Source organism: Trifolium pratense, linkage group LG7, assembly GCF_020283565.1.
Source record: "Trifolium pratense cultivar HEN17-A07 linkage group LG7, ARS_RC_1.1, whole genome shotgun sequence".
Lineage (NCBI taxonomy): Eukaryota > Viridiplantae > Streptophyta > Magnoliopsida > Fabales > Fabaceae > Trifolium > Trifolium pratense.
In genome coordinates, this window is record NC_060065.1 from 32,119,341 (window position 1) to 32,137,815 (window position 18,475).

The 18,475-nt window shown below is 33.7% G+C and overlaps 3 protein-coding genes across 4 annotated transcripts; all 3 read left to right on the forward strand.

Annotated features, from left to right (window-relative positions):
* The first annotated feature begins 3,018 nt into the window (after nt 1–3,018).
* LOC123897479 (protein ENDOSPERM DEFECTIVE 1-like) lies at nt 3,019–6,991 on the forward strand. The gene is made up of 6 exons (XM_045948137.1): nt 3,019–4,122; nt 5,314–5,433; nt 5,710–5,826; nt 5,926–6,015; nt 6,152–6,259; nt 6,377–6,991. Exons 1-6 carry the CDS (start codon nt 3,139–3,141, stop codon nt 6,443–6,445), a joined length of 1,488 nt encoding a protein of 495 aa, XP_045804093.1. The 5' UTR covers nt 3,019–3,138; the 3' UTR covers nt 6,446–6,991.
* Nucleotides 6,992–10,098: 3,107 nt separating this feature from the next.
* LOC123897483 (pre-mRNA-splicing factor CWC25 homolog) lies at nt 10,099–13,405 on the forward strand. 2 transcript variants are annotated; one of them, XM_045948143.1, is made up of 4 exons: nt 10,099–10,444; nt 10,587–10,716; nt 10,882–11,049; nt 12,125–13,405. In XM_045948143.1, the coding sequence occupies exons 1-4, from the start codon at nt 10,257–10,259 to the stop codon at nt 12,971–12,973; spliced, it is 1,335 nt and encodes a 444-aa protein (XP_045804099.1). In that variant the 5' UTR covers nt 10,099–10,256; the 3' UTR covers nt 12,974–13,405. The 2 variants fall into 2 exon arrangements, with proteins under 2 accessions (XP_045804099.1, XP_045804100.1); XM_045948144.1 differs by having other exon boundaries at nt 10,100–10,444; nt 10,885–11,049.
* Nucleotides 13,406–16,068: 2,663 nt separating this feature from the next.
* Nucleotides 16,069–17,925, forward strand: LOC123897480 (aspartyl protease family protein At5g10770-like). The gene is made up of 2 exons (XM_045948138.1): nt 16,069–16,247; nt 16,463–17,925. Exons 1-2 carry the CDS (start codon nt 16,178–16,180, stop codon nt 17,782–17,784), a joined length of 1,392 nt encoding a protein of 463 aa, XP_045804094.1. The 5' UTR covers nt 16,069–16,177; the 3' UTR covers nt 17,785–17,925.
* Nucleotides 17,926–18,475: the final 550 nt, after the last annotated feature.

Here is an 18,475-nt window from a genome sequence, read left to right on the forward strand (position 1 = left end):
ATGTGTATTTTACTGATAAGCAACAACAAAGATTTTCTGGTTTTTTCTTGCAGTTCCTTGTTGCTACTTCATTGTGTGTCTTCGATTCACGTTGTGCTGAAAACGAAGGGGAAGATAGTGTGAGTCGGTTATTGAATGGAAGAGAAGACAAACTGAAGTACAATGATGTCTAGATCTAGAAAAACAGAGCCTACGGAAATTTTAACATTTTTATTCAACACCCATGATTTTCGGTCAAACTTGAATTTTATTGGTTAAGGGTTGATTCGGTAGCTATTCGTGAATACAGCTCTCGTGATAAATAGCATTGCTGTTAAACATAATACATGATGTGTTGGTGTGTTGTTGGTTGTATGTGTAAAATAACTTTACACTGACGATACATATAAATTAAATTCATGATAAATATCACATAAAAAAATAAAGTTATGCACACATTTGGTGAAAATATAAATAAATATAACATGTAAAGTATTTATTTCTTCTCATATAAAGATTATTTTAATAAATTGTTTGGGGAAGAAGTCTCTGAGAGACATGGAATAAAATTGATTTTTTTCCCAAAATATACTCATGACCCCCTCTAATTTCCCGTAATACCCCCTCTCAAATTTATTTCCCGTAATATCCCTCCCAGAGGACAACATCTGACGGTGCAGAAAGGAGAGGGAGTAGCGACACTCCCAATGTCGCCATTGACCTTGGGTAGCGACGGTTAGAACGTCGCTATTGACCAAGGTATTTTTTTTTTGTTTTTTTTGTTATGGTTATGTATTGGTGTGATGTTATTTTTTATACCAAATAATTATATAAAAATAAGTAATATTTTATTTTTTTAACTTTTTTTTAATTAAAATAAGATATTCATTCATTCAAACTAATAGAGTACATTATATACAAACACAAATTCAACATTAATGAATATGCGAAAAAGCATAAAAACTGTAATCGCATATGCCTAAACATATACAAAAGCAAAAAATAACTGCCCACAAAAGCACAACACTACCTTTGAAGTTGGTGTTAACAACTTGCTACATAATATGCAAGATGTCCGGACCGAAACAAACTAGAACGTTCTTAGGAACAAGATAACATTTTAATAAGTAATAGTTTACAAACTCCATCCACGTTAGGAATCCAAGGACACACTAGATCAAGATATGTGTTTACATATATAGCAAACATATATTAAAATTGGCATAGAGATTACATATATCAAAATTATGTAACACTATAAAATCTATTGTTAAAGAGGAGTGCTAGTAACACACTCTTTAACAAACACACTCTCTTCTATTGGTTAAAATTTATATGGGTCTCATAAAAGTTATATGGGTCCACATTTTTTTATGGGACCCATGTGAATTTCAACCAATAAAAGAGAGTGTGTTGGAGTGTGTTTATTAAAGAGTGTGTTCCTAGCATTATTCATTGTTAAAAAAGCCAAAACAAACGGGCCTAATTTTTATTACAACTTTTAGCTCATACTTTTTAATGAACTCTTGTGTACTTAATTTTGAATGATTTTTGTATACATGTTTATAGTATTATAAAAACCTCTCCCACAAAAATTTAGAATTATTTTTTTAACATAAAATTAATTATTTATGAAATTTTAGGTGCAAAAAACTAAAAAAATTGGGAAGCTCTATTATGCACCTTTTTTTTTTTTTTAAGTGCACCCTATATTTTACAGGCTATAGCAGGTTGCACTCTTTTATGTTCATGTAACAATTATGGCTCAACGGAGGAGGAAAGAAGAAAGAAAAAACAAATATAGAAATGAGAGAGGTATTGTGGCAATTAACCTAGTGGCGCTATAATATCACCTTTAAAAGTGAATAAACGGGAGTACTCAGGTTCGAACCCCAGTCCTTGCAATAATTTGCAATGTCACTGCCAATTGAGCTATGCTCACGGATACATTTGCTTGCACTTTCTTTCCCACTAAATTAGGAAACAACATTCGTTAGGAAAAAACATTCGAGCTTCATTTTTTTTAATGGTAAATCTACTTATGTGATTTGTTCTTATTGATCACTAAATAAATACCCTAAATTATAAAGAGGTAGAGTAACTTTCACCTAAACCCTCCCTTTCTATAAAATGTGTGTGATACAATATTACGGTTTAAAAACCTCATTGTCAATATGTTACTATCTCTCAAAATATGACTCAAACCCTCCTATCTCACATCTATATCCTTATTCAATTTCATTTCATCTTTCTTTCTCTCATGTTTCCACCGAATATTACTTTAAACATGCCATGTCCTATTCAAAGAGTGATAATTTTTTGTGATGTAAATAAATGAAATTCCATGTTTGTTGTATAATGTAGTGCATTGTTAAAAATCGTAAAAATTCTACAAACAAAAAAATAACTTTTATATATTAATAGTTAGTTGGTTCAGTGGTGATTGACGCTGAACTTGGTAAGAACGATCACGGTTCAATCCCCGCAACTGTGATTGGAAGGAGACTGGAACCACATGTCAGAACTGGTCTCAAATCAGATTAAATTGGTGGTGAAAAAAAAACTTTTATAAGAAAATGTTACCATTAAAATCAACCAATCAAATAGTTAATTAACTAAAATCAAGTTTAACCACATTTCACTTAAAAAGTTAATAAATTTCATTACTTTTTTTTCTTTCACCACCATGGATCTGATAATATGGTTCGGTGATCAGTTTTAGCATCAAGTGATGTCAGTCTTCTCTCTATCAAATCTAATATCAATCACCACTGAACTAACTAACAATTGGTATAAATTCCATTACATTAAAAGAACATATTGTTAAAAAAATTGAGTTTAATTTTGACTAGAACTATTTTTTTATCTACTTATCTTACCGTGGGACTTTATAATTATTAATTACTCATACTTTATACCACATTCTCGTAAGAATAGGAAGATTAATTAACTTAACTCCGAAATAAAATAAAATAATCCCGTTTGTAATGCTTATCGCTTTTTGAAATGAAAAAATAACCGTTGCAACGTAAACCCACACACTCCCAAACACATCACAAACGCAACAAACTCCAACGGCCACTTCTCTTTCTATCACAACAACACAAACCCTTTCTTCTTCTTTCCTCTGTCACTCAATTTCAACTTCAACTTTCTACAATGCCAGAAATCACCACCGTCAATGTCTCCGACAGCCCTACTCCTCCTCCACCACCGCCACCACCACCAACACAGAACCGTCGACCAAGAACCCGTGAAGTCAGCTCCAGATTCATGACACCATCTGCTTCCACCGCTCAGAGACGTCAACAACGAGACGATTCCGACGACGAGAATTCCGAATCATCGTTCCCAATTGGTTATTCTTTTCAGAAAAAACAACAACAACAAAGAGTTGTTAAGCTTTTCAAAGAATCAACTAATAGGGTTTTTGAAAATCCACCAAACCCTAATCCCAATCCCAATTCCAACCCTAATTCAAATTCTAATTATAATTCTCATCATCCTCCAAAATCTTCATCTTTTTCAAGAAGTGGAATCAATTCTACACCTTGTGCTTCTAGACCTGATACTCCAACTCCTACAATTTCTGTTTCTTCAAGATATAGACACACTCCACAACATAGGTCAATCAATTCACGTTCTTCAGCTGCTACGAAATCGATTCAATCTAGAGGAAATTCGATTTCTTTGCATTCACATGATGATATTGGGATTAATTGTAGTACACAGTCACTTCCTGAACTGTGTTCTGAGAATGATAAAAATGTGTTGATGAAAGAATCTAATGTGTTAACTGGATCTGTGGCTGAGAAAACTGGTAACACTTTGTCGCGTTCGGTTAGTTTGAGTTCTTCTGGGATTGATCATTTAAGAGGGTCTGAAAAGCAACATGGTTCTGTTATAAAGCAGAGTGGATTTGGGAATCAGTCGTTGGATCGTGGTAAGATTGGAGGACTTCATTTGCCGCCGGTGGTTCCTCAGTTTGCGAAACCTGTGGTTGATACAAGGAAAGGGAAGAAAGGGTCTAGTCATCAGGAAGATGTGCATTCGTTAAGATTGTTTTATAATCGGTATCTGCAATGGAGATTTGCCAATGCAAGAGCTGCGTGTGCGATGAAAGCTCAGCAAAAAGAATGCGAGGTCTGTTGTTGCCTACATTTTATTTCCTGGTTATTGACAAGTTGCAAATGTATAAATAGTATCAGTAATTTAGTCTTTGCTTATATCCTCTTGTATGCTTGAAACTTTCATGATGAAGTATATATAGAGATTGATAGATAGATAGATATAGTCTTTTGTGGAAATGAATCTTGCTGAATTGTGTGGTTTTATCATGTTGTTGGCTATTATCTGATAAAGAGATATGAGCTAGTGAGAAGTTGCACGGTGTTATTTCGTGGCAGTTTAATTATATATCAAGGATTACTTTGATGCCAAATTAGTTGCCCCTTCGGAAGATGCTTCCCAGCCAATATGCTAACAAGCTCAAAACAGTTTGCATAGGTTTGTCAAATTATCATTGTTTAACAAACAGAAAATTGGTTCTTGGGATCTGATATATGAACCAATAACTCTACTGATAGCTACTAGATAATGAAATTGGAGATTAAAGAAGACCATAATTTGTGACAATATCCTATGTCCCTAACTAAACTAATAGTACTGTTACTAGGAAATTGGTAGACATGGTTGACCCAGAGTTGTGCCAAGTTGCCAACCAGTAGTTATGTATGTAGTATCAGTGACTTCTCTCTGTAACATGAATAATGCAAGAGGAACATCTGATATACAGCCTGTGCAAGAAAATATTTAAAAGGTTGTGTTGATCAGGAATCACAATTATCTGGCCAAGCAGTGCTTAGTTTTACTTATATTCTGTTGTTTGAACAAGAGGAATTTAGAGAGGGCATGTCATGATTTATAAGCAAGAAGGGGAATCTCTATGATATGCACAAGTAACTTGGATGAAATGCTAAAATGACACTGATTATAGCTTGAAAGATATTGTCATCAACTTTTTATCTTATTTTATTGGACAGTTGGATGTTCTGATATAATTACAATAATCGAAATATATATGTATAGGAAAAAAGGCTGAAATCTCTATCCCCACTCAAGAACTGTTCTGACCCAAATTATGTAGTTTTTATTTGAGTGTAATGGCTATCACATCTTCATTTACTCTTTTGTTATTCATACCTCTCTTTTGCATGTTTACATTCACTTTCACTCTGTTCTGATACAGTTTAAAATCTTACGCTGTGCTTTACAATTTAACCACCATATGCTCTTCTTGTCACTTTTTATTTATCCTCTTCTTTATCCTTGCAGAAAGCACTATTTTCCCGTGCAATGAAAATATCAGAAATGCGTAATTCTGTGAACAGGAAACGCATAGAACTCGAGCTTTTGCGGAGATCGAAGACCCTATCAATAGTTCTTGAAGCTCAAGTAAGGCCACCAATGATTTTGAATGCTTCTTTTATTTTTTTGTCAATAGAGCAATACTTCCTGACTGTGATACGGGAAATTCTTTATTGCTTTATGATTTTTTATTGCTAGAATGTTGAAGTCTACATGGCATCCTTTTTTCCAACATAACCACCTCCTGCAACTAATATATCTTGAGGTGGAATTGAAAACATACTGGTTTCTTTGCGGCCAATTATAATTTCCTTTGTGAATGCCTACTAAGTAATATGTATACTTTTATGGATGCAATTACAGATTCCATATCTTGATGAGTGGTCTGCTATGGAAGAAGATTATTCTGTTTCCATCACTGAAGCAATTCAAGCTTTGTTGAATGCCTCAATGCAACTTCCAACTGGTGGCAATGTTAGGGTATGATTAAACATTCAACTAGCACTATTTTCTTTCTTCTATGCTTATTCATTGGGATAGTCTGCAATTTCTAATTCGCAAAAATGTATAATGCCACAGGTTGATGTAAGAGAGGTGGGGGAGTCGCTGAATTCAGCACTAAAGGTGATGGAAACAATTGTCTCCAATACCCAAAGATTAATGCCAAAGGTTAGTCATGTGAAAGAATGTCTACACAACTGTTTAGAAATGCACTTTTTCCCTTTCAAACCATCGGTTTGGTATTCCATGGTCCACCATTCCACTTCCACCGCACTAATAATTTTTTTCTTTTCAAAAACACCAGGCAGAAGAAACAGATACCTCTATTTCAGAATTAGCCAGAGTTGTTGGAGGAGAAAGAGCACTTATTGAAGAGTGTGGAGGTTTATTGTCAAAGACACATAAATCACAGGTTTGTCTTTCACACCACCCTTCCATCGTTACCGTAATGACCGAATTCCAGTTATCTATAGAATGCTTGTTTATCTCCAGCAGTCCATATTAATGTGGAAAGCGCTGTATTTTTTAGGTGGAGGAGTGTAGCTTAAGAGCTCAGCTAATCCAACTAAATTCAATTTCCCATAAGAACAAAGAATAACAAGCAACTCATAATTCAATTTCAAGTCAACTGTGGAAATACCACACACATTTGATGTTGTTGATAGATTGTTGAGCATCGACAGTACAAGACCTGCAGATTCAGTTCTCTTTCACATTCTTTGTCCATTTGTTGAGAAAGGAGGGGGGAGAGTTCACATTCTTTATTCATTAGTTGAGAAAGGAGGGGAATGAGAATGACCATGATCAACCATGCAAATGAGTGTAGCTTAAGAGCTCAGCTAATCCAACTAAATTCAATTTCCAGTGTAATCTTATCGGTGTAGGGCTGAGCCAATTCAGCATGCTCTCTCTCTCTCTCTCTCTCTCTCTCCCCCTCTCCCTGTTTCACTTGCTGGATGTCAATAAAAAAAAAAGTAATAGGACACTGTTCATGCATGAATAGAATGTTTGCAAATAGACAAATGGGGAGTTTTTTTTTTTGGTTACGGACAAATGGGGAGTGACCTTCTGTTCTTGTGATTATTTTCACATGTATGTAAAAATATATTCATACAATAAAATGAAAGTTGAAAATTTTAATTAACTGGACCGTTTTTTAAATATGATGTTCTGGTAAATAATATATGAATCCCCCCCAAAAAAAAAGAAACAAAATTAAGTCTTACCGACCAACCTTGATTGATAGACTCCTAATTTGCATTTTTAATCTTATATTTTTACCATTTTATCATCATCATCATCGTCATAAATATTAAGAAGAGGAGTGTTAGTGTCACACTCCTCCAACACGCTTTTATAATATGAATCTACATCACCCCCACTTTCTATTCCTTTGTTTGATTATCAAACTCTAGTTTGTTTAACGTCAAACAAAGAAAAAAAAAATTCTAGTTTGTTTTTTTTTATTACCAAATTAAGATATAGTATTAACTTTTTTTTTATTATTTGTTTTTATCATTCATCTTCTTCACACTGCCCTCTAACCGCAAACTATCTCTAAAGATTAACAAAAAAAAAAGGCAAAAATTGTCGCATAATTCTTTAGAATGTTTAATTAATTTAGATATTCTCTCCAATACAACATGTAGCTTTCAACATAATACAAAATCCCCAAATAAAGAAACATGTTTGAATAATTTTGTAACTAAATTAGTTTGGTATTGCATGTTGCACAGTTTAAAAGTTAAAAAAAGAACTTAAGAAAAGAGACCTACTTAGAAAAACTTACAAAAAAAAAATTGAATTTGTATCTAAAAGTTAGAACTTGAGAAAAGAGACCTACTTAGAAAAACTTACAAAAAAAAAAAATTGAATTTGTATCTAAAAGTTAATCTATCACAATATTTTTAGTTTTATTTTTAAGAACAAAAAGCATGGAGAGAAGCTTCAAACTTTTTTTTTTGGTACATGAAGCTTCAAACTTTTAATCATCCTAAACACGATGTTTCAAATTTTATGATTTTTTTTTTAATGACAAATTATTAAAATTTAGTATTTTTTTTATAGTAAAAATTATTAGTATGTTGATTGTTATGTTAGTGTTTTTTTACATCTTGTCAGCACTTGAATCCTGGATCTCCAAGTTCTTTAACACTTAGTTCAACTAGTTTAACCAACTGAGTTACTCATCCCACACATTTTCAAAATTTATGATTATCATTCATTTTGGGATGATCATTGATGATTGTCTCATTTTTTTCCAGCTTTAGTGTGAGTTGTGTTATACATACATTTTTTTTAAGGATTGTATTACACATATCTATATATATAAATCCTAGATAGTTGTGGAATTGTCTATCTAAACCCTAATCCACAAACCAATGAAATCCTTTCATTTAACCACATCATCCACTTACATCCATTTAATGTGGGGTACTAATTATAATTATTATTATTTTGGGTTATTATTCATTTTAAATTATTTTTTTCATTTTATTATTTTGTGTACTTTATTGTCTTTTTTTCAAAAAAGTTAATGTTTTTGCTAATAATCTTTTGTCCCATATTTATAAATATAAGGAGTTGGTCGATTGTCATGACTACTTTCTAATGTTAGTAAAAAAAAGTAGATAAAATAAATTTTACTAATGGTTGTTATGCCCTGTATGATTTTTATCATATTCGATATTTGAGTATGAGTTAAGTTGGTTTATCTTTGCTCCAATAAGTTTTAAATTAATATAAATGTCAAATTCGATAATACAGTAGTTTTTTGGTAAGAGATAATGAAGGTAGTTTATCTAACTCAGAATCCTCCAATGAGATTTATAATATAAATAAAAACTTATCTTTCAACATCGATTATTTTCCATGGTCAATTATATGTTATCATTTCCATAGTTATTTTAAAGAATGAGTTAAAGATATTGTTAATCAATGTTAATGAAGAAGATACCAAAGTAACTTCAAATGTGATGTATAAATAAGTTTTTTAAATGTATAAACATATATATATATATATAATTCCTAGATAGTTGTGCAACCACTAATCTAACCCTAATCCACGCCAGTCACTTATATATATCTAATTAAACACCCAATAATGGCACATCACTTCTACTTACATCATTCTCATCTCTATACACTTTTTCATATGCATACATTTATATACCTATGACTTTTCATTATACACCCACTCAACTAATAATAATAGGTTTTACTAAATTATACGCACTAATTAATCTTTTATACTATATATTGAATTATAATGTCCAATTAAGAATCAAATGCACAATGTATGAGTATGACCACAAATCGTTTTCATAGCGACATGACAATTTATGGATTACCAACTTATTTTGGTAGATGCAATAGGATCTATTGTAATCTTTTCGAAATGTATAAACACATATTTAATATCTATCTTATATTTACATCACTTTTTTTATTATTATTATTTTGTTGTTGTTGATGTTATTATTATAATTTTCATAATACTTATTATTTCAATTTATACGGATGATTTTTCAACATTACAATATAAAATACCGCATAATACCCGTGTATCGCACGGGTGTGAGACTAGTATGTGAAATGAATAATGTGGAATTTGAATCCTCTCCTTCATTCACTTTTACATCTCTCTCTTTCACATCTCTCTCCTTCATCTTTATCTCTCTCTTAACCTTACACTCTTTCATGATTATTTTAATTTTTTTTATTAAAAATAAAGATTGGAATTAAGAGAGATGTAGAGAGGTAGTTAATGAGAGATTCAAGGTGACTCATTCGGTTGCAAAGAAAACACTACTCCTATGATGTCCTCATTTATTTATTTTATAATGTTCCACTTTGTATTTATTAATCCTTCATTTTTAGTCTATGTGTAATTATTTTGAATATACATAATCTATTAAATTGTTATATTTTTAATGGTTAAATATATTTTTAATCTTTTTAAATATGTAATTAAGTTGATATATTTAGAGAGACTTTTTATCAACTTTCGTTTTTAGTCCTCTATTTTTTTTTTTTTACTTTTGGACCTATAAACTTTTATGGTGTGTTTGGATGAGAAAAAAAAAAGTTAAATATAAATTATGATATACTAGAATAAAATCTTTTTTGGTTACAAATACTAGATTAAAATCAATTTAACACTATCTTTTTTTGAGAGAAAGAAAACTTATTTAACGCAAAAGTAAAAATAAAAATAAAAATTCAACATATATATATAAATATAAAAAGCAATATAGTCGGTGAAAAGTCGAAAGCACACCCGACCCGTTTCCAAGCTTCTCTTTTCTGCGTTTTCTGTTTTCATTTTCAACTTTGCATCGCTCCACCCACGAAGAAGAAACAAACTTCGAGTAATTTTTTGTTGAAATCGATCATCAACAAATCAAAAAATGGCGTTGAAGTTTCTGAACAAGAAGGGTTGGCACACCGGAAGTTTACGGAACATCGAAAACGTTTGGAAAGCGGAACAAAAGCATAACGCAGAAGAGAAAAAACTTGATGAGCTTCGAAAACAAATTCAAGAAGAACGCGAACGCAGCGAGTTTCGTCTTCTTCAGGAAAAAGCTGGCCTTGTTCCGTAATTTTTCTTCCCCTTTCTCTCTTTCCCCCAATTCAATTTTCAATTTTTATTCAAAATTTCCCAATTTGATTTTTTAGGGTTAGGGTTTTAGTGTAAATCTTAAATTAGGTTTCTAATTTTATTGATTTTGAATTTGCAGTCATCAGGAGAGGCTAGAGTTTTTGTATGATTCGGGGTTGTCTGTTGGTAAGACATCTGAAGGTTTCAAAGCGCTTGAAGCTTTGCCCAAATCCGATGCAACCGATGCGCCTTCTTCTTCCGCTTCTAAGGTATGTTTATCTGATTTTGGTCTTCAAATTTTCTGTTTTTATAGTAATTTTTTTTTTCCTTTATTGTTGATTGAATGTGAATTAGGGTTTGTTAATTCAAGGTAAATTTAGGTTTTTTTTGTTTGTTTGTTTCTTGTGAGTTAATTTATGGTTTTTTTGCCGTAGCAGGAAGCAAGTGTTCCCGGAGCTTTGTTTGAGGATAAGCCTCAATCTGCTAATGATTCTTGGAGAAAGCTTCATTCTGATCCATTGCTTATGATTCGCCAGCGTGAACAGGAAGCACTTGCAAAGATTAAAAATAACCCTGTTAAGATGGCCATGATCAGAAAATCAGTAAGTCTCTCTTTTTTGTTCATAGTTGTGTATTTTTGTTTGGTTACTATTGTATTTCTGTTTGTAGTTCAGTTTTGGTTGATTGGGAATTAGGCCAGCCTTACGCATGTTTTTGATTGTAGTCTGAATGTTTAATCATAATTAGATGCAACTTTCACTCGCTCTTTTTAATCATAATTAGATGTTCAAAGCTTTTTGAGATTATACTAGTTGGAGATTTGTTCAGTCTGTTTTAATTTAGATTAATAGAGTTAGAGTAATTCTATGCAGGAATTACTATTCCTTAATTAACTTAATTGGGCTACTTATGTTATGTAGATAGGTATTGTTTAACTTGGGCGGGATGAAAAATCGAGATTCCTGTGTTGGCCTTTGTTGGTTTTGGTAATTGATTGATTATTATCATCGAGTATATTCACTAGAGTCAACGCAGTGCACGTGCATGTGAACCATATTTTTTTTTGGCTAAGATGAATTACAGGGGTGGTATTTTAACTTCGAAGTCACACTTGGGAATTGTTAAAACTTTCGTCGGTGCCTTGTACTCTAATTTGCTGTGGGGGGAACATATTGAAGAAACTGCTCTGACCAACCAAAACCTTGTAACTCAGAAATTTCCAATGCACTATGCTGCTATAGACATTCTGATTTCTAAGAATTTCCCAAAACATTGTGATTTGATTGACCACCACTCAGTTGCAATAAATTCATTTCCCAGCCCCCACGATTCTGCGAGTTCTCCCTAACTCCTCGTTGTTGACTTCAACTTTTGTTTAGGGCCTTCTATGCCATGCAGCCCCGTGTCCATGACGACCTCCTACAGAGTGGCCATGCTATCTGTGGCTACTATTCTTATTCATGCTGAGTTATATGGTTTATAACTCTATGAAATTATGTTGCTTAATAATACTCATGGGTTGGGCTTTTAATTTTAATTCACCACTTGCATTTTAATAAACTTTAAACTGCAATGACTAAACAGGATGACAAAAATAACTGTTTTGGTTTACTTTCACCAAGATATTGTGTTTGAGGTTGTTTCTAATCTATGGCTTGTCTTTGTTAACATTGTCAGGTTGAAGAAAAGGAACACAAGAAGAAAGATAAAAAGAAGAAGCATCGATCCAGTAAATCAAAGCATAAAGAAAAGTCTGATTCAGAAGATGACATTGGTGAAAGGAGAAAAAGAAAGGCCAGTGATGAAGACTTTGACAAAAAGTGTCACAAGGCTCAATCAGATTCAGAGAATGAATCAAGTGATGAAGAAAGGAAGAGAAGGAAAAGTCACTATGACGACAAAAAATATAGAGAAGGATCACCCAGTCACCACCAAAGTCATAGCAAAGTCAAAGATTATAAAGAAGATGTTGATAACAGAAGGAAGAATCACTATGAAGATAGAAAATACAGAGAAAGATCACCCCGTCACCACCAGAGTCAAAGCAAAGTCAGAGACTATAAAGATGCTGATGACAGGCATGATAGCAAGTTGAAGTCAGGAAGACATGCTCCAGAAGGTCAGTCCAATTTTGATGTCTCTAAAAGGGGGAATAGGAGCTTTCGAGAACCAAGTTCTACCAGATCTTCTGCTAATTCACTTGAACGTGAGTCACACTATAAGCGGAGAAATATGGCTCCTAAGCTTTCAGAAGAAGAGAGGGCTGCTAAACTTAGGCAGATGCAACTTGCTGCCGAGTTACATGAAGGGGAGAGATGGAAACGTATTAAGAAGGCTGAGGAGACTGATGCACAGGAAGCAATCCAGAACACTAGTTCTGTAGGCAAGAATTTCTTGGATACTGCTCAAAAAAGTATATATGGTGCTGCAGAAGGGGGGAGCGCATCTATAGCCGAGAGTATCCAACGGCGGACTCATTATTCTCAAGGAAGATCTGGAGGTGAAGGCAATGCATTTAGGCGGTAAACATTGCCTGTGGTGTTTTCATCACTTAATTTTAGTTATTTGTCCCCAGACCTCTCTTTCACATGGTTTCTCGTCCTTGTACCAACATTCGATTCATTCTGTGTATCAAATATTGGAATGGATCCTCTGAGAATATAAACATGATAATGTCAAATGTTGTAATAATGAGATATTATTATCATGTTAAGAATTCGTAGTTTGTCCTTTCATGATTCAAAATTTTCAATATTGTGATTTTGAAGTATTCATGTTTGATCTGAGACATACTGTTTCCGTATACCGCCAATCTACCATACTGGTTATTTCTGCTGGAGTTATGTATGTTAAGATGTGTGTACTATAAGAACATTCTGTTGTGGCTACCTCGTTTTACATACCAGGATGGTTCTTTATCTTAATTTTTTTATATCAATGTAATTCTTTATTTTATTTGATCATGTTGGTCTTTTTTAACATTCATTTCTCTTCATTTTTTTTTCTCTTGGTATTAACCCTCTGGTTCCCAGGAGAAGGTGGCAGAAGGGGTCCCTTGTCTGTGATCCATCAAAATTAATTTGATTTTACATTAAGTTTTCAGCTAAGATTGTGTTTTCCTTATTGCCCATTTGAGCCTAATCATAGTTATTCAAAGTAAAAATTTAATTCTACTCTCATTTTTTGGTGGTTAATCTGTTATGGTGATTCATTTTAATAAAAGTAATAAAGAAATGTGACACTGAAACTAACAGGCTGGCAATGTATCTAATCTTATGCCCAGAATGGATATGCAGGAAAAAATATGAGGTTGCTTCTTTACAATCAAAGGAAGCACTTATTCTTAATCTAGCTACTGAAAGCTATGCAAAGCTTCCTTCTTGATTAATAGTATATGATGATGGTGCACATTACAGTTGCATGTCTTTATCAGTTTTATGAGATAAACACCAAAACCAAATCATCACTCAACTCATTCCCTTGTGAATGGGTAATTGTGATTAGACTTGTTAATTGTGATTGATAATATCAATCAATTATAATATCAATTAATTACTTATTTTCAATAACACTATGGTTTATTGGTATCTCAACTTACTCAATATGAAATTTATTCTTCCCAACTCTTACTAAAAAAAGATTATTTTTTTCTTAAAAATTCGATGGAAAATTGGATTAACTAATATCGCTGGTAACTACTTGATTGTGTTCAGGCATGATGGAATCATGTGACATAAGGCAAATTTTATGATAACAAATGGCACCTTCCGAAAGTATAAGCAAAAAATTGTTCTCGTCCTCACGGCTGAGATAGTGACTTGATCGGTGTTAGTTCAACAAACACAAAGGGAAACAAATATTTGTGATTTAAAATTCAACTTGTTCGTTTTGTGAAACTGACATTGATCAAGTCACCGTCTTATCTTTAAGAACGAGAAAGAAAAAAAAACTGCGAGCTTCTACTTTTGAGAAATATCATTGATCATGGTTAGGTTTTCAGGTCATTTTAGAGTACTAACCTACTGTCGGCCACCTGTCAAGATGGTCCATTATAGAACTTACCATGACATAATTCTCATACCAGAGCAATGTGGCAGAATAAGTTTGTCACATTTATGGCTAGTTCATTCGTTTCCTTATTCACTGATGAGCTAGAAAAGAACAACAGCTGCTGAATAGAGACTGTCAAATAAATATTTGGTAAGTATTATCATTCTTCCTTTTCTCTTTTCATTCACTTTTCTGTTATTTGGACTATGTGATTAATGATGCTATTATTGCAAAATGATGTGTAGGTTTGAGTATTTAAAATGATGTTTTAACAACCATAGTCTATTCATGGTAGTGATACAAGAGGGCCACAATAGACCATGCAGCTAACTACCCTATCAATTCATGAGTTATGTGAGCTCCTTGGATCTGTTGAGAATGAAATAGGTTGTAGGGTATTTAAAGCATTCATTACCTGATGGAGCAAATGAAGGGAACTCATTGTTGGGTTTCAAGTGTGAGTGTTTAAGTCTCATATCGACTATGTGTGGGAAGAATGTTGGATTTATAAGAGAGGTGACCCATTAACTTAACACCTTAACGTTTTGGGTTGGGATGTGGCGTCTCCCTCTCTTGTGTGGTCCTGTAGCATTGGCCCATTGTTTCTCCTGAGCTCCCCCGGACTCCCCAACAGTGGTATCAGAGCCTAGGTTCGGCTTGGTGGGGGAGCAGGAGGGGATCCTAGTTTGGATCAACTATAGTATGTGGGGGAACTCACACTTGGGGGAGAATGTTGGGTTTCAAGTGTGAGTGTTTAAGTCTCACATTGACTATGTGTGGGAAGAATGTTGAATTTATAAGAGAGGTGACCCATTAACCTAACACCTTAAGGTTTTGGGTTGGGATGTGGCGTCTCCCTCTCTTGTGTGGTCCTGGAGCATTGACCCATTTTTTCTCCCGAGCTTCCCCGGACTCCCCAACACTCATTTGACATTTGGCACCATACAAAAAATTAATTTTTTAATGTGCAATTTTCAGTTTTAGTGCTAAGAGTTTGACTTTGTAATCTTAACGGACATGGTTTGAATTCCTCAGAGATGGTTTTAAAATACTCCCTCTGAACTTAAATATCAACAAAAGTCAAAATGTATCTGGTTTACATTTAAGCCAAATATATTTTGACTTTGCTTATATTTAAGTCTTGAGTAGTAGTCATTAGTTCCACTATAATTAATAATAATTTGGCTAAATTGCACTTTTGTCCTCCTAATTTTTACAAATTTGCGATTTTGTGTCCTTAACTTTAGTCCATTTTGCAAAAGGATGACCCCTTCACTGATTTTGACAAAGTCAACGCACATGTGGCAAGCGACTCACATAACACGTCAGCATGTCTTGCCATGTGGACAATGACTCACATGCCACGTCAACATGACTTGCCACACGCGCTTTGACTTGGTATGGGGGCTAAAATCAAAATTTTGTGAAAGTTATGGGGCCAAAAGTGTTATTTTGAAACTTAAGAGGCCAAAACCGCAAGTTTGTAAAAGTTATGGGGTCAAAAGTGCAATTTAGCCTTAATAATAATTTCTCTCTTTCCAAACTTTTAAAAGTATTTATAAAATGTCGGTTTTGTTACAAATAGAGACTAGAGATATAGTGTGCCATATATCTGCTGAGAGTAAGAAAGAAACTAACCACACAAACCAATCTTTCAGAGTTGTCACAGCAGTGTACAAGATGAGTCTCTTTTGGTTTCTAGTTTTCTTTGCACATCTTGCAATAGCATCTTCTCTTGTGGAAATTGAAGGCATGTATCTCAAATCTCAAAACCTTGCTAGCTAATTTTCAAATTGATGGAAGTAGAAGCTTCCTCTATTGTCTAGCAGTTTTTAATTTTCTTTAATTCACAAAACATATCATCACTTATCATTTGGTGTTACATTTTCAATATTAGAATGATTAAATTCTGAATTGTTTGTACCCAATTATGTATACTAAACTTGCAAACAGTTTATTTTGCAGATAATGGTTTAAGGCACAAGCAAAGTGGTATGCATCTCAAATTGTATCATGTCAAAGCTCTCAACTCCTCTCCGAATTCCACATCGGTTTTATTCACTGACATGCTCGCGAAAGACGCGGAGCGTGTCAGGTACCTTCACTCAAGATTATCCAATAACTCTGATACTATTACTTCTTCCGATAATAAAGTTGGAGTACCAAAACCAAAACTTGTCAGCACACCATTGAAACCAGGTTTGTTAATTGGTTCAGGCAATTACTATGCAAAAATAGGACTTGGTACCCCTATAAAGTATTATAGCCTGATTGTAGACACAGGTAGTTCCTTTTCCTGGCTCCAATGTCAACCTTGTACTATATACTGTCATGCGCAAGTTGATCCGATTTTCAATCCTTCCGCGTCTAAAACCTATAAAACCTTACCATGTCCATCCCCTCAATGTTCCTCTCTCAAAGCTTCCACACTCAATGAACCAAGTTGTTCAAAAGTATCCAATGCTTGTGTCTACAAAGCAAGCTATGGTGATTCATCTTTCTCGCTCGGTTACTTGAGTCAAGATGTGTTAGCCTTAACCCCGTCAGAGACACTGCCAAATTTTGTATACGGTTGCGGCCAAGATAATCAAGGTTTGTTTGGAAGGTCCGCAGGTATAATCGGTCTGGCCAATGACAAATTATCCTTGCTTGAGCAATTGTCTGGAAAATACGGAAACGCCTTTTCCTATTGTCTTCCTACATCTTTCTCGACACCAAACCCTTCCAACAAGGAAGGTTTCTTGTCAATTGGAACCTCATCATTGACACCATATTCGTCGTACAAGTTCACTCCTTTACTTAAGAATCCAAAGGTACCTAGCTTATATTTTATAGAATTTACATCAATCAATGTAGCAGGAAGGCCTATAGGAGTTGCAGCATCAAGTTATAAGGTTCCTACTATCATAGATTCTGGCACAGTTATTACTAGGTTACCTGCGCCGGTTTATAATGCATTGAAAAATGCTTTTGTGGCGATTTTGTCCAAGAAATATGAAAAGGCACCAGGAGTTGCTATATTGGATACTTGTTTTAAGGGCAGTGTTGAAGGAATATCAACAGGAGCACCAGAGATTGCTTTGATATTTAAAGGGGGTGCTGGCCTACAACTTAAGGGTCACAATACCCTTCTTGAACTTGAAAAGGGAGTTACTTGTTTGGCATTTGCTGGTAATTCTGAGGGTAATTCTATTGCCATCATTGGAAATTATCAACAACAAACATATAAAGTGGCTTATGATGTTGCCAATTCCAAGCTTGGTTTTGCACCTGGTGGTTGCCAGTGATCATTGATCAAATCAGTTTCAATTCATAAAGTTTGTGACAGTTTATCAAATACTATGTTGTATGGAAATTTTTATGTTAGAATAAATATGTATGTGATGTATCTTAATTGTGCAAACAATAAAATGATGATTAAATACTTACATGAAACATGAAACATGTAGTTATGAATATGATACTAGATTGTTAAGGGAAAATTTTAACTTTGAAATATAATATTTGTATATTATGGAATGTTTTATGAGTAAGATAATCATTGTGACCATATTCTATGCAGCATTGATCATGTCCTAATCCTATAATCAAACATGCATCTCATGTTCTGCTGCTACTTTATTTAATTGCAGCTGTTTCATTGGGTAAACTTCAATGTGATATCACAGACACCATGAGTTCAATTTTTCTACGTTTTCCAAATTCTCTTATCAGTTTTGATTTAATTTAAAATGACTAAAATTAAAATTATACAAAAAAAAAAAAGGAAATGATACCTTGCACTCACAAACATCATATACTTTCATTGGAGAATGTTAACATATACATGAAGGGGGGATTGAATTTTCTCCCATGTTTTCTCAATTGTTCAAATCTCACCCTTCAATCTCATTTGTTGCAAATTTTATTTATCTCCTTCATAATGAACGGTGAGGATTTCGATGGAATCAACAATCATGTGATATGAGATGATCGATT